The 24,985-nt window shown below is 40.9% G+C and overlaps 1 protein-coding gene across 4 annotated transcripts in view; it reads right to left on the bottom strand.

Annotated features, from left to right (window-relative positions):
* LOC145988489 (uncharacterized) overlaps window positions 1-24,985 on the bottom strand; it is an 80,809-nt gene that overhangs the window by 25,169 nt on the left and 30,655 nt on the right. For 3 of the 4 annotated variants that reach the window (XM_083123344.1, XM_083123342.1, XM_083123345.1), the window contains exons 8-13: window positions 24,727-24,976; window positions 20,950-21,064; window positions 17,143-17,966; window positions 11,655-11,849; window positions 6,967-9,537; window positions 1,892-4,993 (exon numbers count right to left, since the gene is read on the bottom strand). In XM_083123344.1, the coding sequence (XP_082979470.1) occupies window positions 1,892-4,993; window positions 6,967-9,537; window positions 11,655-11,849; window positions 17,143-17,966; window positions 20,950-21,064; window positions 24,727-24,976 (7,057 nt within the window). Of the gene's footprint in view, window positions 1-1,890; window positions 4,994-6,966; window positions 9,538-11,654; window positions 11,850-17,142; window positions 17,967-20,949; window positions 21,065-24,726; window positions 24,977-24,985 lie in introns of all 4 variants that reach the window. The other variant, XM_083123343.1, reaches the window with a different exon arrangement.

The raw sequence follows: 24,985 nt of genomic DNA on the forward strand, positions 1-24,985 counted from the left end.
AAAGGAAGATAGACAAGAACCTGGCTTTGACACTTCCACGAAGTTTAAATTACAAGCATTTCAAAACGGAAGTAAGCTCACCGGTAACGACAGGTTAAAATCACTAAACAATGCATACTTAAGATTGCATGCTAAGAAAATAATCACTGTCACAACATTCCGAGAATTAACAGTGGCAAAGGACTTATCTGGAATATTTTATAACATGTTGCGCTACTGGGACCACAAATGTATTGGATTGATGCATAAGTTCGTAGAGTTTTTTGGGAAAAGTATTTTTATTTGATACTAATTTGAGATGAACGAAAGACACTAATTAATTAATAATAAATTTCCCTTCATTGTCTGTGATTGTCTATCAATGCTGGGGCAGTTTCTCGATTCGACATCTGAAGAAATCAGCTCATTTGCGGTTACAGACATCATCAAGCCAAGTTTGAAGAGCATTTTTGTTACCAAAGAAGTTTCTCACGTTTTCCGCGAAGCTGATTTACATTATTTTCTATTAATTTTGGTAGCCACTACCGAAATTAATAGAATATAATGTAAAACAGCTTCGCGGAAAACGTGAGTACCTTAATTATCTATTACCGCGTCTCACATTCCCATAATATGAAAAAAAGAAGTTTCCTTGAAGATTGGTGGACTGAGCTGAAAAGTGAAAATCCGAGGGCACAAGATCGGGAAAGTGAGGAGGATGTGGAATAACATCCCTACCAAGCTCCTGGATAACAGCTTTTGTCATGTTAGTGAAGTGTGGGCGTGTATTATCGTGTTGCAGCAGCAGTTGATGCAGTTTTCCTGGCCTACTCGCTGATTTGTGTTGTTTACACTTAAAGCGTGTGATATCCTGAACCTTACCCTGCATGTAATGCAAATGTTTCATGATGGTTGAATGGTCCCAGTTCATCACATTTGCTAATTCTCGGGTCGACTGATGTGGATCATAGTGGATTAAAGCATTTAAAACATTTAAGCAGTCTTCATTAAAGCCTGATGGTCTTCCTGAACGTGGAGAATCACTCCCACCAAGTCAAAATTGCCCTATTTGAAATGACGAAACCATTGACTTGTCGTGCCTTTTCCCGATGGCATTCTTCCCTTTCACGGCACAAAAGTTTCGAGTCAAGTCAAGTCGCCTGCGCTGCCTTTACATCTCTTGTTAAACACAGGCATTCAGTGAGGAAACATTCTGGGGTTACTACGGGTAGTGAAATGACGCAGGCCGATTTTAAACTTTTAAAATTGTTCAATGTTAAAATACGTGTTTTAGATGGAAAGAATCTTTTAACTTCAGGGACTGTTAATTTGTAACAGAACATGGAAACTACAACACTTTTAGGCATAGTTTTTGAATTCCTGTTTAACCCATATCAAATCCACACCCTTATTCCTGGTTTTTAGAATATCTTAACGTGACTATGAAAAGTTTTTTGTAGTCAAAGTTTTGGACCTGAAGAAGAGAACAGTAGATTCTCGAAACATCATTTTGTAAATAACATACTCATAAAACGTAAGTACCATTTTTTGTGTTTTTTGAATATTTTTAAAATACGTGTTATATTGGTATTGTGAGTAATTCACACATTCATAATGAGTTCACAGACAGAAGAATATGTCGGAAGTGTTTGTATTTTCCCACTTCACACTTATTGCTCTTTAGCCCACAAATAACACAACCTTGCTTCAAATCTACAAAATTCAATGTGTATTCACAAGCACAAGAATGCCACTCCAATTGACGAACGTTAAAAGATAAACAAACTCCTAACACTTCAGTGTTGCCATACCAAACACAAATGCTATAAACTTATATATAATATATAATGTAAAGAAATGTAAAATTAAGGAACATAAGCTAAAAGTTCTAAATGCAACTACTTCTCCTTACCTGCATCACTTGCCTCTGACATCGATGTTCTATTCTCTCGCAATCTGCTTCTGCATCTTTCAGTGTTTACATTTGGTGACATCTTCCTCAAAATTTGTTGAGATACATCAGCACTCTTTTGTTTCTTCGGAATGCAAGCTGGTTGTCTTTCTCTGTTCAAAGGTGCCAAGGATATTTCTGGCGTTTCCTCACGGCTGTGGTGTGCTTCTTTACTGCTGCTTCTGTACGACGAATCCCTCTTTGATACATTTAAGCAATTTTCTTTCAATGTTACATGCTTCTCACTCGTGTGTTTCTTCCGTTGGGTTTCCACATTTAAACTTTCAGATTCCTCGGATCTGCTGCGCGAGTGTGACTTTCGCTTCACGTGTGATTCAGGATAATATTTTGGCCTTCTCTGTTCAGGACTTGTATCTCTTTCGTGCACTTTCTTGGTAGAGTGTTTTCTAGAATGCCTTCTTGACGATGGGAGCATAGACTTCTTATAACAGTCACGTGCCTTCTTCGCGGGGCTGAAGTACTTCTTCCTCGTATTCGACAGGAACTTGAAGCCTGGCGACCTACTTCTTCTGTGCCTTTCCTTCATTCTTGATATGACATCAACATTTTTGTGTTTACGCAAAGGTGACTTCGGTGCCCTTAACTGGCTATGTTTTTCTGGTTTCTTGTGATCCTTATCTCTGTCTTTACTTGTATGTTTCCGTCCACTCTTATCAAGTTCTGTCCTTCTACTTTTGCTGTTTCTCGACTTGTGACTATGATGCACTTCATCCAAATGCATGGAAAATAAATCCAGAAAAGGAGACACCGTCATAAGAAGCACCTCATTGGCCTGTTCTTCGGGATCAGTTACTTCTACGGTGCCAGATGACTGGGGACCACTTTCGTGATCTGAGATATGAACCACTGGGTGGGTACCCGACTCGTGGGTTAAGGTATTATTGTATGATTCACCTCTCTTATCTATGATGTCTAGCGACTCATCTGACACATCTACCTGCAAATATTCAGTTTCGTCGTTTTCCATTGCATTCCGACAATGTTTAACAGGTTCTGCATCCTCGCCTTGATCCCAATGGTCATTCACTGGCACTCCTTCCTCAAACACCCTGTGACTTTCTACATCTTCAGTCAAAGATATAAGGTTGCCTTTGCTATCTGCTTCTGCACCTGTCTGGATGGATGGTTGCTCCGTCTCCAAACTGACTTCACCATGCAGAGCAGCCAACTGGCTTTCTACAATTGAAAGATTACACTCCACGATGCTTCTTCCATCTTCTTCCTCACGTCCCTTCTCTTCATCAATTTTGGCACTGGGTTTCTTATGTTTTTCAGTCTTGGATTTCACTTTCTTCTTCTTTTGCTGTTTTTCTCTTCTCAGAGACTTTGACTTCTTACCAATCTTTTCTTTAGACTTGACTACTAATGCACAATTTTCCTTCTCTCCCCCCTCAGCTTTTTTCTCATTCTCATCTTCTTCATCTGCGAAACCAATTTCGAAAGCAACTTTCTCTACTTCCGTAGCATTCATTGAACACAACTTCTGACTTGGTTTCTTTTTTCTTTGTGTAACATTTTCGTATCGACTGCCTGCATGTCCATCAACGCTAGTGCTAGCTGTCGCGTCTTGTTCCTTAACAATATCAATCTCATTTTGTACATTCCTTTCCAACTTCTCATCTACACTGAAACCTATTTTCTCGGTAGTTCCCTCTTCATTGCCTCTTGAGATTTGCAAATTGGCTTCTGGTTCTGTCTCTTTCCTTATACTCTCCTCAAGATCACTCTTCGGCAATTGATTTCTCCCAACTGTTTGTTCATCCTCAGGGTTCTTAACCATTTCAATACTGTTCTCTTCTTGCTGTTCTTCATCCACTCTCATACTCTTAGCATTATTGTCACTATCACTTCTTTCTAAAGATTCAGATCCATTTTCCCTATTTCGCTCATCAAAATCACAGCCAGAGGCATTCTCCTCTATTTTCTTTTCATTTTTGTCAACAGCAATTACACTTGTCACATGAGTATCCTGTTCACCCTTCTCTGTTCTTTCCATATCTACATCGTCGACACCATGCTCACTTCCATTTATCACGAGTTGGTTCTCATTCCCTTCATTTTGTTTTGAATCTCTATCACACACAACCGTCTCATCTGCCACTAGTTCCTCTTCATCTTGTCTGCAGCTATTTCTTCGCCCTTTGCCAACCCCACTGATGCTTGCTGCTTGATTTTCCTTATCAATTTCCACAGCTTCGTCGTCATCGCTTATATGCAGGCAAGGAAATTCCTCTCCATTTATTTCATCTTCTGCATCACCCTTTACCTGGGATTTAGATTCTGCATTGTTAGAAGATACTTCAGCAGCACCCTCAAGGCTCCCGGTAGATGCTGTTCTATTTCTACTTCTGACTGAAGAAGACGTACACTGTTTTCCAGGCGATTCACGAAGGCTCTTTCCCATCATGCTTGCCGAAAGTGAGCTGTTGGCAAGTACGTTGTCATCCACTGTCTTGCCCATAGACAGTTTTGGTGAAGCGGTCTTCTTCTTCTTTGTCTTTGAGAGGCAGAGCAAGGAGTTCGTGTCAACGATCATGGAAGGCCTGTGCGACTGATGTGACTTCCCTTTAAGTTTTTCGACCGTTCTCTTCCTCTTTTCCTCCAACTCCCGAGAGAGCGTAACATCAGCAACTTTGGAAACGCGACTTTTCATTCCAGCTCCATCGCCACATTCAGCCGAACTTTCTTCACTTGTTTGTTCAGGGTCCTTACGGTTACCCTCGAAAGACATATCTTGATGTTTCTCTCGAGAATCAGAGTTTTCCATCTTCTTCTGCAGATCAACATTGTTCACGGAGCTTTCTTTGTCTTCGGAAGTTACAGCATCAACATTGAATGAAATTTCCACACCAGGTGCCTTTTTGGGAGTTCTGCTCCTCAAAGAATACCTTAAGCATGAACGAGATTTCACTGGCAAAATATTTTCCTTCAATTTCTCCTGTGGTTCTTCGAAAGCTGGTTCTTCCAACTCGTCATGATTTCCAAATACACTAAGCTTTACGTTACGAAGATGGCGATCTAGGGCATTTTCTCTTGAAAGCACTGAAAGAGAATTAAACAAATTTCAATATTAAAAAAGAACCATGAAACAGTACATATTTTGCACCCAACTAGGAAGAGAATTGGTGAAAATTTGCAAATTTGCAGGTCAAAACTCCGATATGTGCATGTGTAATTTTTTTTAACTTAGAATAAAAAAAAACAGTGTCTCCCAAAATAGAGTTTACACTCTTCGAACGTTAATAATGGAAACACTAACAACAGCAAGTTATAGATGTTGATTGGCACTGCAATTCTATAGAACAGATGGACAAATCAACGAACAGCAGATGTGGTTTCCACAAGAAGGGAAGCACAGGTAGTGTCAATCGCATGTTTCACGTCATCCAGCGACCATGGCTTTGTGGGGTACGCATCGTTCTTCAGTTTCCCAGAGGTAGGACTCTAACGGTGTTAAATTGGGAGATGTGGGTGGTTATTTGACACTTCTTACATTGCTCACCTCTGCCACTTTGGGTATACAAATGCCTACAGCCTGGTGGGCTGCGATGGAACTAAAAACAACAGAATGCCTACACACACACACACTCAATGTAGATATTGTAGCTTCAAATACAAAAAGTCTAGTCAAATTATCTTTTATTAGTTTATGTTATTAACATTCAAAGAGTAGAAACACCAATTTGGGACACTCAGTAATTATTATTGCTCACTTCAAAACAGAAAATGTGAAAATTAGGCTTCCTATTTGTGAAATAATGTCCAACTTTTGAGACTTGGAAAATGGTTCCTACATACTTCATGATTCTCCTTAATTGAACAGCCTCCAGGATGGCATAGTGATCACGTCCTAGGTTTGATACTTGGTGTGTACCCCCCCCCCCCACACACACACACACTCTCTCTCACACACACTCACTCACTCACTCACTCACTCACTCACTCACTCACACACTCACTCACACTCACACTCACTCACTCACACTCACTCACTCACACTCACTCACTCACACACACACACACTCTCTCACTCTCTCACACTCACTCACTCACACACACACACACACTCTCTCTCTCTCTCAGTAGCTACAAAGTTCTAACTAGGGCAACAGAGACGTGATGATGGCCATGATTACACGAGCTCACAAAATATATAAAAGAACAGAAGTGAAAGAAGTTTTTTTTTAGGCAAACTTTTATGTAAAACCAAAATTAAATATTCTGTGTTTTTAGGTAGTTAAGTATGCTACAAAATTAATTCATAATACAGAGTGTTTCACTCGCTCTTAGCCCCTGATTTTCGCTTATAAAAATCAAACTATTGGTCATAATGTAATGAAATTTGTTAGACATAGCTTGGTGTATGAGAAGCATGGTGACGTCATTGGAGATGGCACCTTAGTCTCTCTAGTCCTTGCGAGGGCATGCACGAACATCTGGGCGATTCTGCTGTTAAATGCCAAAAAGGGGTCCATAAAGGTGTGCCAGCAACAATTTATTGCACAGTTTTGGGGCCCGGAAACTGCCTGCAAAGTCTTCTATTCAATATTTCATGAAGAAACTGGAAACATTGTTGGATGTGCATAAAGGACGATCTCCAAAACTGCCAGAAGCAACAGTGCAGGAAGTGAAAAACAGATTGCTGGCCTCACCAAAGAAGTCGTTGCGTAGACTCTCGCACAAAATGGGAGTTTCCACAAGCATATGTCTACGAGCTGCCAAAAAAGCAAAGCTGTGTGCATATTTTGTTACTGCTCTGCAACAATTGCAACCTCCTGACAAAGTGAAAAGAGACAATTAAGAGATTACTTCCAACTCTTGTTGTAACGTCACCATGCTTCTCATACGCCAAGGTATGTCCATAGCAAATTTCATTACATTATGACCAAGAGTTTGATTTCTCTAAGCGAAAATCAGGTGCCAAGAGAGAGTGAAACACCCTGTCTTTGTTTACAACAAGATACATTTGTATTATATTCTACCATAATTAAAATAAATTTTAATGTTATACTTACTGGTAAATGCATTCTCAATCTTCTTACATTTGGCCTTATGCAGCTTCCTTTTGTGTTTCTTTGTTTGCTTGGACAACCCTTCCTTCTTGCTCTGATGCTCCAGCTTCCGATTATCTTGTTTCGATTTTGCTTTGTACTCAGGGCTTTGAATGTAATTGTACACCCTGGCACAACCTGCTGTGTCAGTGCCCAAAATCCCCTCTACATCGACATCTTCCTCTTCCCATGCTCTTCCATCACGTTCGTCTGCAGGTTGCTCACTCTCATCTGGCCCCTCGTGTGTCAAACAAGAATCACTTCTCTTTGACAGTTCTTCGTATTCACTCTTGGATGTCACTTGCTTGTCTCCGTGGTCCGCCGAAGCACTGAGGTTCAAAACCTCGCTACTTTCAGCTTCAACAGATCCAGATGGTGACACGTCAACATTTTTAGGTTGCGGCGTCACTGCGATATTTGGAGTAGGTGGATACACTGGGGTCTCGATTAAAGTGCACTCGAATGTGTACCCATCCTTCACTACTTTGGTCAATGGGGTCGTTCCGCACTCTTTGATGCCTTCCAGTGAGGTTAGTTGTTCCGAATCCTCCTTCCTGGGAGTGCTCAAATCTAAGACTACAAACTCATCTATGTCCCCTGCTGCAGTTTCATTCACATTGCTAGAGAATGCAGAGGGATCAGTCTGGACCACAACACTGCTAGGCTTATTCTTAGAGTTGTTCTGCTGTGAAACAGGCCTTGCTGCACAGTCTTCACTGACTGCCACCTTCTCAGGAGGCAACATCTTTTCGTACAACACAGTCTTCTTTGCATTTCTTAACTTCTGTGGTGACAGGACTAAACTTTTCTTAGACGCTTTCCTTGTTGACAGTTTATTCTTTCTCTGCAAGGAACGTTCATTTCCTTCTCTTTCTGAAGAACAGTCTGCATCACTATTTGCACTGGACGATGGGAGTTCGCTTGTTTGTGCCATGTTCTTTATTCTTGTGCTCTTTCTGACTGATCTGTCACCTGCACTGTCGCCTGTACTGTTTTCATCTTCTTCGTTATCACAGAAACCTTCCATTGACTTTTTACTGCCACACGGAGTCCTTTTTCTGTTGTTCTGCTGGGATTTCACCACATTATCCGTGCTCTTAGTGTCTTTTGCTGGCGTATCTCCACCTGCTGGTTCTTCATTTTTGGATTCCTTGCACAAACTTTTATCCTTTTTGCCTTTCTTTGCACCATTCTTTCCAGATGCTTTCTTCTTTTTCGAACTAGCATCAGAGCTAACAGTAGGGAAAGAAGTTTCACCTACGAGGGCTCTGAGATCAGCATCCCAAGCACTCTTCTTTCCTTTCTGACGGTTGAAAGAAAATATGCCCCTTGCTTGGTTCGTGTTCTCGTTAGATACACCACTCGTTTGATTTTGTTCAGAATTTACATTGGGTGACCCACTCGCACTCTCATTTTCAATAATAGCTCTTGCACTTGGTAGATCCTTCACTTCGTCGGAATTGCTTGCATCTGCCTCCTTTGGGGACACGTCAGTATCTCCCGAAACCTTCTTCTTGGATGAACTTTTGGATATTTCAGAGCCTGAAGAATTTTCGCTGCCGAACATCATTCCCAAGCTATCCCACGCATTGCTCAGCCTCGGTGCAGGGCTTCTGGTGGCTATGTGAATGAAAGATGAAGGGAGGGTAGTTACTTCCGCAGCCTGATCTTTTGAGGTGCAAACAATGTTCTCGCTAACCTTGGTTGCAATGCTAGGAGGAGATTTGAAAAGACCGTACCTAATGTTCTTTGCATTCCGTTTCTGTTGGTCACTGGAGGGGGAGTGTTGTTCGTTTGCGGAGAATCCCTTGGGTGAAGTTTGAGCTTTCCGTGAAGCAGGTTTGTGAGGAGGAGTGCCGAAATCTAAAGCACGGACGTGGCTCTTCTTCCTTCTCGGTGTGCTAAGGCTCACTCTCCGATGTTGGAACTTGCGAAGGGCAGGCGTGCCACGGCAGAGGGACGAGCTTCTAGGCCCGGTGGCAGTTTTCACCTTGTTCTCTGCAGGGACAGAAGTTGACTTAATCCTTTCTGCATTTCCTCTGTCCACTACAAAATCTGAACTCGTAGAAGCCTGCTGGGCACCATCATATACTTTCTCCTTTTCTGGAACTTCGACGAAAGGACCACCTCCCGCATTTACAACCAGCGGTTCTAAACACGGCATAGGGATATTACTAGTGTCTTCAGCATCTTTACTTTCACCACCTTGTTCAGTTTGTTTCTCTTCGGATTTCTTTATTTCATTCACACGGTCTTCACTGTTGGTTGTTGCTTCAGTGATTTTCTTAATAGAGTTTGGACTAGTTTCCTTGTTGACGGTGAAGGCACGTCTGATGATCAGTGGCTGATGTTTGGTCACATTCGAACCACTTTCACTTTCACTGGCATCTGGCACACTTATCACAGTAATAGGATCATTGGTAACACCTGATGTACTTCCACCACTTGTACTAGGGTCCAAGGTGACGTCGCCGTCAATCACCAACTGTTCATCTACCAAACTATTCGGAAGCCTTTGCACAACAATTATGGGAACTGAAAGAAAAGAATGCATAATTAACTAACAAAAGCTATCCTGTGTTTACGCTGTAGGTAATTGTACTCTATAGCACAGCTGGTAACAGCAGTCGCTTTCCCCCTCCATGCAATCCCGTTCCCTGTCACATGCTCATTGGTAGAGCCATCTCGTGTCACTACTTGTGCAGAGACTTGCTCCAGAGATACCTGAGACAGAGTATAGTTCCTATTATTTACATAATAATTACAGTATGAAAAACAAACAAACACATCCTGGGTTATATTGGAGGTTACCTTGTACACAAGGCATGATGTAGAAAAAATTACTTTATTTTTATTTTATTTATTTATTTATATAGAACAAAGCAAGTCACCCCCAGACAGGTGTAAATTGACCAAAAAAACACCAAAGTTTGGGATCCGAGGGACATTTTTCAGTTGTGGTCCAAGCTTTTTTATTCCTCCAATGAGGATAACATGCCTAGAATGTAGGCAGCTCCGCCATACCTGCTATGTAACCCTCAAAGGATCTAATCACTTTAGTTTCTTTAAAAACTTGAACTCAAAGGTATGCGGTATGCACTTGATACACACAACTATGGCCTAACCTGTTTCTATCAAGCTAATTGTACCCACATTTTATAGGGGGCTTTTGACTCACCCTGTACATAGAATACTACGTTCATGAGTATGATGTTAAGTACTTAATTTAAGTTGTGACCTCGACTCTTTTCTTTACATAATCTTGTAATAATGTTACTTATAAATTTCCAGTAAATATTTATTCTGTGACTGACTCTTTCATGACCTTCTGCATACCTTTCAGCAAGGTATAGGTAAAGTTCACAGTGCACATAGCACCCTGCCATGAAGGCACAATTAGGGGATGTGGGGAAGGGGGGGGTAGGGCTCAACACTCTCTTGATCTCAGCCATCTTGGAAGTCCAACCTTAGATCACGTACCTTGGGAAACGATACCAGGTCCCCCACACGGTAGATACCCTACCGGTTAGTGGGGTGTTTTTAGGTCTATTGGCACCCAACTGGGAAAGGGGCGGAGGGTGACTTACTAAACACACTTATTTTGGGGGAATTTTGAACCAGGCTAATGTAACAATGATAATACCAATGTAAGTTAGGACCTTGATTGTATCTATTTCAAAATTTCCCTGGCTCACTCTCAATGGCATTGAGAGGCCTACTTGTGTTTCCTTACACTCAATTACAGTGGAACCTGGATTTTACACTTTCCCGCAATGTACATTCATGGTCCCAACATTGTAATATGTTAATAAATTTACTTCAAATTAACATTTTCCCTTGAAAAACATAAAATCAAGGTTCCCCTGTATCTAGATCACGTTTGTATAGGAAACGACAAAAAAACATCAAAACGCTTACACATGTCTCCAGATAGAAAAAAATAGCAATGAAATATGTTCAACGTGGGTACAGATATCCACTTAATTGTGAATTCTGGGCAACTATACTTCTATAGAAGAATTTCAAATATTACAAGAGTCAAATGAAAACCTTAACAGTACAATAACAATTGTAGGACAGACTGTATCCAGCTCAAAGTTACACGAGGTATCAACTGTTATTTACAAAACTTCCTCAAGGCTGCAACACTAATCAAGTGAAATTCAAAACACCATTTTTGTTATTTTAAAGATGGCGTCTTCTATACACAGTTGCACCAGTCAATAGGAGTGGTTTCTTGCCCTCTGTCAGCCTAAAAATTACAGAAATTTCTCGGCAAATGAAAATTCAATATCTCTGTGTATGCGTACCACACCAGCAACTACACTAATGGAGAAGAAAGTTCCACAATGGCCTCAGTTCGCAGGCATATGGGTAGAAAGGTCTTTGGTAAGTGACTCCACATGGACCCCAAGACTCATTTTTCTTCTTAAGGTATAAAGGCACTAACTCAAAGTTGAAGATATATGTAGATGAGCAATAGGTCTGTGCTAAATGCAGCAAACTAGTGTAACCCTACATACAGAAATCTACTAGATAACAAAAACAAATTAAGGTTTCATTCAATTCTCTCTTGTATGTAACAATAGACAAAGTTCATGTTGCAAGTGTAATTTTAACACTCACGCTAAATCACCACCAACAAGAATTACCTGACAGTAATTGCTCCTGAGCTGCAAGGGAAAGCTGCTTATCCTTCTTGGACATCCTGTTCCTGTGTTCCGCAAGTTCTAGAGTCAGCTGCCTCTGTCTCGTGAATAAAAGGGGATCAATCATTGGCTTTGGAGCTATAGGAATATCCCTCTTCTTTTTCTTAATTGTTGGTAATGTTTGCTGCACAGGAGGGACTGCAATGGAAGAGGAAAGTTTAGAACATGGTACAAGAACGCAAAATTAGGGCTTGGTTTTATGACTGGGGACGTGAAGTTTTTGTTCTTGCACAACAAAAAGTTTAGCAAAATAAAGTGTTTTGGGTAGGTTAAGGAGGCAAGTTTTCGGTGTTTCAGAATTGCGATATAACGTGATTTATGTCATTTTTCAGAATAATAATGGATTTTGCATTTTAACACAAAAAACGCCATGAATATGCAATATATACTTGGATAACAAAGAGAGTTACCTGAAGTGATATCAGATCTGTTATTTCTAGATTAGCTCGTGTATGTTCGGTTCAAAAGAAATTGTCACGCTTCATTTACAGTTGAACCTGAGTTATATGTTTGTCACGGTGAAGATAAAATAATATGTATAACTGAGAATTACAGGAAAACCTCGTTAATACGATATTGGTTAATATGAAGTACCCTTTAATCCGAAGTTCTTCCCATTCCCCAGCCGATAAGATAGGATTTATAATGTATTTCAGTACGGATAATTTTTAATATGAAGTTGTTTACAAGACCCTTCGGCAAAACTGGTTTCTCTTAATACGAACTAGACACCTGCATAAGTCGACAACAGAAGATCGAATGTGGAGAGAGCTTGGACGTTATTTTAACTTGACCTTGACATGTTTCCTTGTCCTAAGAGCTGTAGACAACTCGAGGGAAGCAGCCAAAAATGCCCGCTGGACATTGACATTCTTTGTCAATCTGCATGGCAGGTCAAGCTCTTTCCCCGCTGAATGCACCACCTTGAAAACATTCAGCAGTGCTAGATGGGAAATGCGAGATAAGATCGCAGGAATGTTCCAAAATACAAGACGCATGGCACCTGGAAGTCTCACCCATCTGTCTAGCTCTGAGCTCAAGATTCAGCAATTGCCTGTGAGCAAGCAACTTTTGGCCTGGTAGCCGACAACTTCCGGTAACCACTTTCATTAAAAGCGTGTCCTTGTGCCCTGTAGAACTTCATAAAAAAAAAGGAAACTGTTACAGATAATCAAAGCCACATAGGCCAACTAAAGATCATCAACCCGCTTAATGCGTTGTCATCTAGGTTTCCCGCAAAAGTTGACGTCGATCTTACGTATGTTGCAACTCCAGTTTCCTGCTTCATACGTTTCCCAACTGTGCCGGTCATAAAATTTGCCAAAACAGTTTGACAACTGCGTTATTTTTAAAATGCGGATGATTTCCCTTCTGCCACCTGCTGTTCTAACTTCCAGCCGGTCTCATTGTGTGCTGCAGCTGGTGCCAGTGTTTAGTCTAGCATCTGGAAAGGTGTCCCTTGCTGATAACAGCAATGACTCTTCCAGTGCAAAGGAATAAGCGTCATTGTTTTGAATCTCGCAAAGCTGTTTTGATTTGAAGATAATGAAATTCGATCTCCAGATAAAAAAAAAGTTAAAACAACTTCATGAGGCACAAAAAGGTCGTATAATTGCGGCTTTTCTTCAGAACCATTAGCCTGCTGCTATTAAAAAAAAAGCTCATTGCAGGAATACGAGAGGAAACGTTTTGGTGGCGCAAGTGTTTGACCTCCAGAATAATCCTGAATCCTACAATAAATTGTCGATTAATCTGAAAATATGGAAGTTTCGTAAAGCTTGTTTTCAGTTCATTTTATGCTGATGAGCTAAGCGGGACTAAATATACAGTTTAAAGTGGGATCCAAACCAGAGTTATTATCGAGTGCGGCACTGTTTAATGTGTCCTAGGATACACATTCGGTGCAAACAGATTGCAAGTTGTGTGTTTACTTTTTCAGAGTGGATTACAATGCAAGTTGAGGAAGAGTTTGGACTGATCCCTGCAAAGGGGGAGGGGCAAATATGGAGTTAACTGAAGGAAAGAAAACGTGACTTTTTTTTACGAGGTATAATAGTTTTTCTTGTATGTACGCATTGCTTGCATTGAAGAATTATTTTCCTGTAGTTTACGATTATCAGAAGCATAAGAAAACAGTTTTTCTTTGTGCCGTTTCAGGAGAACACACGCTCCCTTCATCAGACATTTATTTTCATTTTGACTAAAGATACAGTTATAACAATGTTTAGTAATTTTTTCAACAAAAAGAATCCGTTATATAATGGATGTTGTCAATGTTACATTGTTGTAATATAGCAACTTAACTGTGAAAAGAAGCAGTCTGTTTTATTTTTATTTCAGATATATATATATATATATATATATATATATATATATATATATAATGGATAAAAGCAAGGAGGGCCAAAAGGGCTAAGTAAAAATCAAATAAGGTAAAAGGAAACACTCACCGGACAGTAGGAAAATTCAAAATTTTCGCTAATTTATAGCATCATCGGTGTGAGAAGAAACAGAAGACGGAACCGGAAGTTGGGAACCGGAACCGGTGAGTGTTTCCTTTTACCTTACCTCATATATATATATTTATCACATTATTTTTTATTTAAAATTATGAATCCCAAATATCAACAGGTAATTCAAATTCATCATTGTTTTCACAAAGTCTCTTGATGTTTTCTGTTACATTAAATTTTAAAGATGGTGGCTTACTTCATTTGTGAAAAAGAAAACTCCATACTGGATCTATGTTACCATTTTCATTATTTAATTTATTCCAGTGTTCTTCTGCAATGAACGAAGCTTCCCAGACATTCAACTCTATGTTTCCCGTTAATCTTTTTAAAACACTTCTCTTTTTATCATGCAAGCAAAATCCACACTAAAATCCACTAAAAAGGTTTACAAAAGAAACCTACACAATAGTGACCTTACCCACCGACCTCAACACCAATACTGGGGTGGGGCCCTCAATAAAACCTGGCTTCCCGCCATCAGGAGTATGCACACCTGCCCAACCTGCTCTTCTCCCAACAACAAGCACCCACCCAACCTGCTCCTCCCCTGCAACAAGTGCCCACCCAACCTGCTCTCCCCCTTTGACAAGAAACCAAGCACAGACCCCAAACGTTCGGAAAAAAGCCCGCCTGCGCACGCGAGCAAACACCGCCCCGCGAAAGCAGACTACAAGATCTGGAACCGCCTTGTGCAGCGCCAAAAACCCTGAGGCATGGCAACAGAAGTAAGCTCTACATCCGCACGAGAACGACAAAAAGTGAAAGTGCTGCATCAACTAGCGCCACCACAAGCACAAGCGGAAGAAGAAACCACACCAGCCGCAGCAAGACAGTTCACGCCTGATGAAGCCACCAGACGAGTGGTGAAATAGATCCCTGAAAAAAACTTTCGCGGAAAAATGAATAGTAAGTGTATCAGAGTTAATGTATTTTTTGTTGACAAGCGCTGTAAGAATCGTAGACTAGTGGGAATTAATGCACAAGTAAGTTGGAATCTTACTAGAATGCTTTTAGGGACTTTATTTTAATGCTAAGAGAACCAAAGCTGGCCTACCTAACCTAACTACGAAAGCATATATTGAACAAGATCTTACGTAATTGCTAAAACTCCACAGTACATGTTAACAGAAGTAAATCAAAATTGAACCATGTTAAAATTGCATTCATAGCATGATGAAATTGCAATAAAACAAAAGTAAGTTAGGCCGAAATGTTTTCTGATTGTATTTTGTTTCTTTGTGCCTTTATAAGAATTTCCACACATATGAGTGTATTTCTCAGTTTTCATGCGATATTTGCCTTTATAAGAATTTCCACACATATGAGTGTATTTCTCAGTTTTCATGCGATATTTCTAAAAAAAAAATATAATTTCATATGATTTGTCTGTAAGTTGCACCGAATGTCTACCAAAGCTAAGGTAGCAATATGCATAGGAAAAAATAAATAACATTGTTTTCCCACAATACACTATACGGCGTACGTTTTTAGAAGCAACATCGGGTGAGGCCACGCAGAGCATGTCCTTGGCAACCTACCAATGGCAGGAGTGTAACTTTGTACAGTTAGGAGACTGCGGTGTGCAAGTTAAACGCCGTGCTCCATACTTTTCTTGCACGAAAGATATTTTCATAAAACTTGCCACTTTAAGGTTCATCATAAGATGGGGCAAGACATTTTGAAGCTGACTGTCCAAGTCCTATAAATTTTCGTCGCCTACAGCTGGAGTTATATTTTCTTGAAGAAACACGGAAAACAGCAAGTCTCAACACACCCACACAAAATAACCATTTCTTTTTCCTTCCGTGTGTTTTTTCATTGCCACCGTGTTGATGCCGCTGAGTTGTGTCTTGGAAAAGCTATGGGTATCAAATTCGGCTGAATATACACAATGACCCGTCTTTGTCGTGGGCATTCACGAATATTGCGAGTGTGAGTCAGTTTGAGATCAGCGTTTTTGTAGCAAGAGCAGTGTAAATTATTTTACTTGTATGCCACGAAGAACAGTTGTGAGAGGATTCAATATGCCCTTATTGATTGATTGACTTGATTTATTTTACTTCCGCTTGTCTGCCACGTTTGGTTAATTGTGAAGATGAGGATGAAGTGATGATATGCTGAAATTGTTGAAGAGACACTTACAAACAGCTATGCCCAGGCCAGGATTCGAACCTGGGACCCCTGGCATCGTAGCGTGCTGTGCAATACAGTCCTTACGTTCTATTGTTGTCCAATAGTGTGTTCCGTGAGTGTTATTTAATGTCTCTCTCAAAACATAGCACCAGTAGTACAGATACCAAGAGTAAAATAATCCGTTCTCACAAGACAGAAATCGTATTTTTAAATTGTATTCTTACTTTAATGAATTGGCATCGGAAGAAGTGCGTGCTGAAACAGTGTTTTCTGTCGAGAACTTACGGCTAAAGGGTGTGGTGTAGGTGTGCATATGGTGTCACGTATTATAAAACAGTGTAAAATATCTGCCACAGAAATCGGTGAACCCCTATTCAAATCTGCTGGAAAACATGCTAGAAAACAGAAACGAGAGCGATGACGACCACCTTGCACTTCCTCTACAATAAATACCTTCAAACGTCTTTCAAGTACAAGTTTCTATTATATGCTGCAGTGATATGATATTATAATCCTGTGTAGAAATATTCACTATATTATTTCACAGTACTCAAATATAATGTGCATTCATTATCTATAAAAAAGCTGAATATTGAACACAGCAAATTCTGTTTCCCTTCCGCTAGCAGTTAGTTTGGCAACAGCACGAAAGCAGTGGCTGCTTATTGGATGAACTCATGTTCCTTCTAAAAGTGTATGTCGTATAGTGCCTTTATACTAATTTCCCCCACTTTATGGTGATTATCATTATTATTATCAACATTATTTTTAGTCAAAGTACTCACATGCATTTGTCATTGTAGCACAAGGTAGTTCTTGAGAAGCACCATACATTACCACAGTTGATCTGGAAAAACTTCCACTTTGTTCCATTTGAACAGACGAAGGCAGAGTCACAGAGCACTGGGAAACTGGAAACGTAAGCACAGCAGCTGTGGATGTTGGAACATTCAAGGACTCCGTTTGATTGTTTTCCTGAGAGCTGATTGCTGAGACGGGCATCATGATGGCTGTTGAAGTAGAAGCCATTTCCGACGACACTGCAAGATTGATCGGAGGTACGTGACTGTAGTTCTCAGCAAGGTAAAGTGGTTCTGGTAACTGTTGGCAGATGCCATTTTGAACAGCGAAGTTTGCACTAACAGGCTCTGAAGTTACAGCGTAGCTCGACTGGCTGCTTGCGACGATCTGCTTTGCTGTATCCTCACACAGAGCACCAACGGACTGATTGGACAACGACATGTTCTGGTACTGCTCCGGCATGCCAACGTCTCCGCTTCCTTCCCCACACCCACTAGCCTTCTGACCGACACCCAGTGCTTCACCCACTACCTGCCGATTGCAGACATCCTCCACTTCCGAAGCGCGTTCCTTGTTCTGCGCAGCTACTATCCTTTGAATGGCCTCGGCATTTTGGTTCTCAAGATTGGGAAAGAATTCCATGGAGTCCGGCCGCATCTCCTTTCCACTGTTAGCTCCCAAATGTTCGTTCCGTTTCAGGCTAGAGCTCCTGAGTCTATTCTTGAGAGGAGTTTCAATAGAATCGCTCAAATCAGGCATTTTGGTTACCTGCTTTCCATACACTTTCTCAACACCAGAAGGTTCAGACCTACAAAGAAGTATATTGAAAGAGCAACCGATCTTTTCTGAAGGTAAATACATCATACATGACACTTTTCTTAAATATTAAATATAATTTAATTGGATTGTTTCTTTCTAATTAGAAGACCACTGCTTTAATTAACTATGGATATGACATCTGGGATTGAGATGGCAGTTAATGCGGTGACGTTGAAGGGAAGTGCGGCCAAAAAAATATATATATATCTATCAATATGGATGCAACCGCAAATTCATGTCACCGTAAATAATGCAAGAAAACTAAGTATAAAAAGATGCAAAATGAAGCTAAGGAAAACCATATACCTATCTATCTCTCTCTCTCTCTCTCTCCATGCATACAGCACCATGCCATGAAAGCACATTTAGGGAATGTGGGGGTAGGGACCCACACCCCCACTACATATTCTTGATCTCAGCCATTTTGGAAGTGCAATGATCAGCACCACACACTGGCTGCCTTTACCCTCCAGGGTTGCCCCCAGGTACACATTGATTTGAGGCTGGCTGAGCCCCAGAGCCACTTTATGCAGGGACTAGGCCGGTAAAATTCTGATCTCGGAACACCCACCCCAGGAATCGAAACTAGGTCACCTGCATGGCAGTCAGACATCCTACGAACTAGGCCACTGTGACTAATTACATATTAAAAAAATATATATTTCAGGAACTGACAAAGCATCAACAATGGATTTTCTGGTTGCCAATAGCCCACATAGACTAATAATAGCACGAAAATGTGGTGTCTATAAAAATAACTTGCCGCAATAGAAGAACAGTTAATTTTGAAATACCATCTATATATAGACCCTCCACAAAAAAGGTCCAATTTTAGAGAGTTTCTATATAGCTCCCCTGCAGTTAATGAAGACAGTGGTCTTTTAATCCGAAAAAAAAAAAACAACAATGCAAGTTGCAATGTGGAAACATGGGACTTCACTTATGCAAAATTAAAACTTAGTTTACCAAGTCCATCATGAATGAGCAAGTTGTTTAGCATAGATTCTCTTCCTCTACACCATCCAACTATCTTTATCTTTAAAAACAATGCAACTTTTTAGTTTCTCTTTCATCCTTCATTTCAAAGAAGCTAATCATGGCATATAATGTGCAAGGTGCATTCAATAAATAACCAGAAAAGAAGTATAAAAAATCTAAAATACTACCGTGATTGTTACATGTTTGTTGCTTTGTGAAGGCATCTGTAAGCTATTCATAGCTGGGGCTGGCATCCCCTGCCTCACGCACCAGACGCAGGGAAACAGTTACGTAAAATGGCAGCACCCTTACAGGAGTGCTCCAAGCTGGAGCAGCTAAATGTCGTGAGACACGACACAGATAGAAATTCATCGCCGCATGACGGTTCAGTACGGTGACAACTGTATGAGTCGATCACAAGCGTACGAGTGGGCCGAGAAGTTCAAACAGGACATAACCAGTGTTGAAGATTCTCCACGTCCATGTCACTGTCACTGAAGTCACAGAAAGCAATATTGCTAAAGTGGAGGACTTGATACGGGAGAACCAGTGTATTACTGTCAGTGAAATTGCTTCCCAGATGGAAGCATAATGTAAACAGTACCACCTAGTCCAACCTTTTGCGCGAAAAACAAAAACCAGCCATTCTGCAGAGACGACATGGTCTGGTGTCCACTGGTGTGTTTTTGCTCCATGACAATGCAAAACCACACTGCCAGTGTCACATTGTCTATCATCGAGGACCTAAAGTTTGAGTGCTTACCCAATCATTTATATTTGCCCGATCTCGCACCTTCGGCCCACTGAAAGATGGACTGTGGATCAAGTTTACAGAATGACAACAAAGTCCAGTCAGTGGTGCACGAGTGGTTACGCACGCGTCCAAAATATTATTTTTCCTGTGGAATCAGTGCCCTTATCAAGCGCTAGCATAGGTGCATTGAAGTAAGGGGGGACTATGTTGAAACATAGTACCGTAGTTCTTTTACAGTAGTGCTTGTCATAAATATTTGCTACAACATATTTCCGGTTATAAATTGAATGAGCCTTGTTACATACACATACATTACTGAATTTTGCAGAGAAAAGTAACACAATACGAGGGGAAATCCACAAGAAACCAGAATCGTTCTTTGGTGGGCAGGGCTGTTGTAGTACATGTTTCTGCCGCTAGATGCATCAGTCTGTCAACCGGCAGCGTTGAGTTAATTCATGGTGCCACGTAGTAAATTTCTTTGTTAAAACTCTCACTTGTTTGTTTAATTTTTTTGATGGCTGAAAAGTTTGAACAACGTGCAGCTGTGAAATTCTGTTTGGGGAAAAAGGCAGGGGAAACAGTTGTAATGCTTGAAACAGCTTACAAGGAAGCTGCTCTGGGAGAAAAACAACTTTAAGAGTGATTTCCAGCTTCAGGAATGGTAATTGTAACTTGCAGACCAACCTCACTCTGGGTGACTCTCGACCTCCAGAACTGATGAAAACATCGCAAGAATTCGTGATCTGATCTTGAAGACCATCGCAGATGAACTTGTTGATTTGTCTGGTGTATCCTGGAGTTCCTGTCAGCGGATTTTGAGCAAGGAACTGCAAAGTGGGGAGTTGTGGCTTCACCATGATAATGCACCAGCGCACGAAGCCTTGAGTGCGAAAGAATTTTTAACCAAAAACAGCATGACCCAGCATATCCACCTGTCATATTCACCCGATCTCGCTCCATGCAACTTCTTTCATTGAAAAAGTCCTCAAAGGAAAGTTTTGCGGACGTGAAAGAGGTGAAGAAAAAAACGATGGGGGCATTGCAAGAGTTTCAGGATGGCTTTGAAAAGTGGAAATCACGTTTAGACCGGTGGATTGCATAAATGGACAGTACTTTGAAGGAGATTAAATTTGCGACACCTAAAAATAAAAACACAATTTCTTATTACAAAATTACGGTTTATTTTGGGTCCCTCCTCGCAGAAAAAGTTGGTTTAAGATATTAAAAAGATACATACACAGATGCAGTTTCGGCATGGTATGATTCGATCGGAGATGACATGGGTGGGGGCCCATCGAGCACCTTCAGCATCTCCTCTCCATTCCCAGAAGCTACTTCATCCTCTCGGGGATCTGGAATACAAAATCCAAGCTGTAGGATTGCTTTGATTTGCCCTATCAGACGAGCACACACAAAACCTGTCAGGATGAAAACCATGAAGGCAATCTGGCCTAGCACCCCTCTTCCCAAAGGCACGAGTGCTAACCATTCGGCTACAAAGCCAGAGGAAAGGTTTGAGGGATTGGGTCTCCAGAGTTCCTGGCTCTGGCTCTGTTTCATTGATGACATCTTCATGTTTTGGACACATGGAGAACCTTCCCTGACCACCTTCCTAGACAAACTTAACCACTTCAGATCCATCAATTTCAACTGGACTCACTCCACCAAAATCACCTTCCTGGATGTAGATGTACACATGAAGGAAGGACACTTGGAAACCTCCATCCACATTAAACCTACCAACCATATGCAATACCTACACTTCCCCAGCTCCCATCCGTTCCACACCAAGAAAGCCATCCCATTCTCCCTAGCCCTCAGAGGTCAACGCCTCAACACCTCACCCACCTCCCGACAGAACCATAGCCTCCGCTTACACAAAGCCTTGACCAACCGTGGATATCCTTCCACCCTGGTTACTAAACAAATATCCCAAACTGCTTCATACACTCCCACCAAGACACCTGCCATTAATCCCCCCGCACTTGTCACCCAATATCACCCCCACCTCAACAAAATCACACACACTCTACGTTCCCTCCTTCCCATCCTGCACAGTGATCCTGACACCAGAAATATCTTCCCCGACAAGCCCAGAGTTGTTTTCAAACGCCCTCCCAATCTCCAAAACATCCTGGTCCACCACAATCCACCTACAATCAACTCGCACCCATCCACAAATGCAACCGGCCAAGGTGCAAAACCTGCCCCATACTTGTCACTTCCCGCACCCTCCAGATCCACACTGCCACCGGCAAATTCACCCTCTACCCCAAAGGAACCTGCGACAGCTCTAACCTAATTTATATCCTCACCTGCAACATCTGTGGGACCTTCTACCTGGGATAAACATCCACAGCCTTGAACCTCCGCATCAAAAATCACCGCTCCTCCTCCCAAAACCTGGACTTTGCTGTTGCCACTCACACCAATCACCACAATATTCCTTTTAATGACTGCTTAAAGGTAGCGATCGTCCACTCCTTGCCCCAATCCACCAACACCTCAATACGTAGAAGATGGGAGAGGGCCTACATATCGACCATGAATGCAACCACACCCCCAGGCCTGAAGAAGGCCACCCCGTAATGCCCCTCATCCCCTATCCTCACCCTCACCACCACCTTTCCCCAACCCCCACCCCCAATCCACTCACAGTTTTCGACAAGCCTGGCGAAAGAACCACCTATATTTTTTGTGGCACTGTCAACACTATTTTTTTGGACCTGGCAACACTGCACCAAGTTCTACAACGTCTCTCTACTCCTGAAGATGTGACATACCATCACGAAAATTTGAAGTTTTTCTGCGTCCAGTGAGTTTCCTCTCTCCTCTTTCACTTTTTATATATAAAATCTGATGTACGCGAAACACAACCATATTTTCAGATGCTGGCCGGCAACAATATCGTAGAAGGTGCACTCTGAGAGAAGTTGAATGACTTATACAGAAAGTGGTAGTTTTACGTGTACCTGTAATGGGTTTTAGATTTTTACTGTTTTTTAACCACACACCTTTTACCAATCCTATATCCTGAACCTATGGAGAGTTCGATGTGGTTATGATTTATACATAACCTAAATGTGAGCAGCCTGAGGAAGGGAGCAGTTGCACCCCGAAACGTCGCAGGACTTACCTCGATACTCGCAAAACATAAGTTAATATTATATATATATATATTAAACTTGTGAGTAATTCACAAAACCTTCATCATGTATTTGCTTCAGTGGTTCAACCACCAAAGAACGGGTTTTATCAAATTATTCAACTGCTCTCTTGTAATTTATGAAAAAATCAAGCTTTCATTTTCAGAGCGAAAATAATTTTTAGGTCATATTTTGACATTTCTTAGGTCATCAACTTCTCAGCCCTACCTATGACACATTCAGCTTTTTACTTCCTCAAGAGTTAATTTTAAGAAATTTGAAAGTTTACAGACATTGTAATTACAAGAACAGGGATTTTCCCAGAAAGTCACACTTACAATTCCAAAAAATATGCATTTGGCTCAGTATTGTAATTATCTTCATAAATACTTACTTATCTGCCTAACGTTGCATATATGTCACAGATGTAATTGGTTAATGAAACATGTTGATAGTTACTTTCAAATAAAATATAATTTCAGTAGTAATAACATTGTTTCATTACAAAATCTAGTCTTTTAATGAAAAAAATACTATAATAACTTATCAGTCTACCATAATAACAAATGCAAAATTCTTGACTTTCTTGACCTTTTTGTTATTCTTAACCTTTATTTTCTCGGTCCCTACTTAGGTAAAGTTGGAAATCAGCAATTAGAAAATAAATATTTATTTCATGAAAAATCCCTACCAAAAGGCCAGTTAAGATGAAAACTGAAGCTGTGTTTAACAAGAGAATGAGACTTGCTTTCTCTATTAATGTATCCTGGACTGCAGTTGGCAGACTTGCGAGGGTCACAGCCAGTATAATCTTATGTTGTCAGCCCTAAATGTTTGTGATTGTCCCTTCATACATCTTTTCTTACCACCATTCATCCTCATCTTCGCAATTAGCCGAAGGAGCAGGAAAGTGAAGTGAAATAAACTAAATAATTCAATTAGTCATTGTGACAGTAAATTTCTTGACATTTTATTGACTTCTTGACCTACATTGTTGATTACTTTTTCTTGACTTTCATGCCGGCCCCCGTGGCAGAGTGGTTAGCACATTGTGCTAAGACACCAGGGGTTCCAGGTTCAAATCTCAGTCCGGGCATGGGTGTTTCTGAGTGTACATTCATCAAATTTCATCATATCATTATTCATCCCCATCTTCGCAATGAGCCAAAAGAAAAGCGAAGTAAAATAAATCAAATCAAATCAAATAAATCTTGACTCATGACTTTACACACTGGTAGACACCCTGGTCAGAAATATGGCTACACATTTGAAGTACATATAGTGTGTAACTGTGCAATGTAGAGGGAAGTGGTGAATGCTATATTCAATTTGAAACTTTTTTTTCTTCATTTCAAACAAATGTCGTGAACCCAAGTTTATGTCATTAAGCAAAGATGGTGCTTAACATGCTGCAACACGTTATAGTTGCAGCGTGGGCAACTGCATGCCAGAAAGATTGTGAGGCTGGCAAGACGTGATTTTAACGTAACATTGTTGTCGGTGGCTGTGGTCAAGTGGAGAAAACGACTGCTTACATCAAATTGTAGTTTAGTTTAAGTCCACTGATGTGCACACAACTCTTACGATCATTCTGGTACACAATTGCCCATGCTGCAACTGTAACCCGTTGCTGCATGTTCAGCACCATCTTGACTAATGACATAAGCTTGGGCTCGGGACATTTGTCTGAAATGATAAAAGGAAGTTTCAAATTTAATGTACAATTCACAATCTCCCTCTACATTGAACAGTAGCACACTACATTTACTTCAAATGTGTAGCCATATTTTAGTCTCACCCTGTAGATAAGCCTTAAATAAAGAGAGAAAAATCTCAGGTTAATTGGATATGCATTTGCAGCAACTTACCTAATATTTCTTCCAGGATGCGATCAAAGAGTGGATCCGCCTCCGTCTGTTCCACTATGGTCTTGATGGCCTGGTTCAATTCCTGCTGCATTGCAGCTTCCGATGTGATGCTGGCTGGTGTCAACTCTTGTGGTGGCTGTTCTGGTGCAGAGGTGACTGCTTCCCCGGTTTCAGGCAACTTGTACACCTTGTTTATGTTTTCCGCTAGCCTCTCATGAAATTTATTTCCAAGAATGGGGCGAATGAACATCTGCAATGA

The sequence above is a fragment of the Lepisma saccharinum genome, chromosome 6, assembly GCF_977018435.1.
Source record: "Lepisma saccharinum chromosome 6, izLepSacc3.1, whole genome shotgun sequence".
Taxonomy (NCBI): Eukaryota; Metazoa; Arthropoda; class Insecta; order Zygentoma; family Lepismatidae; genus Lepisma; species Lepisma saccharinum.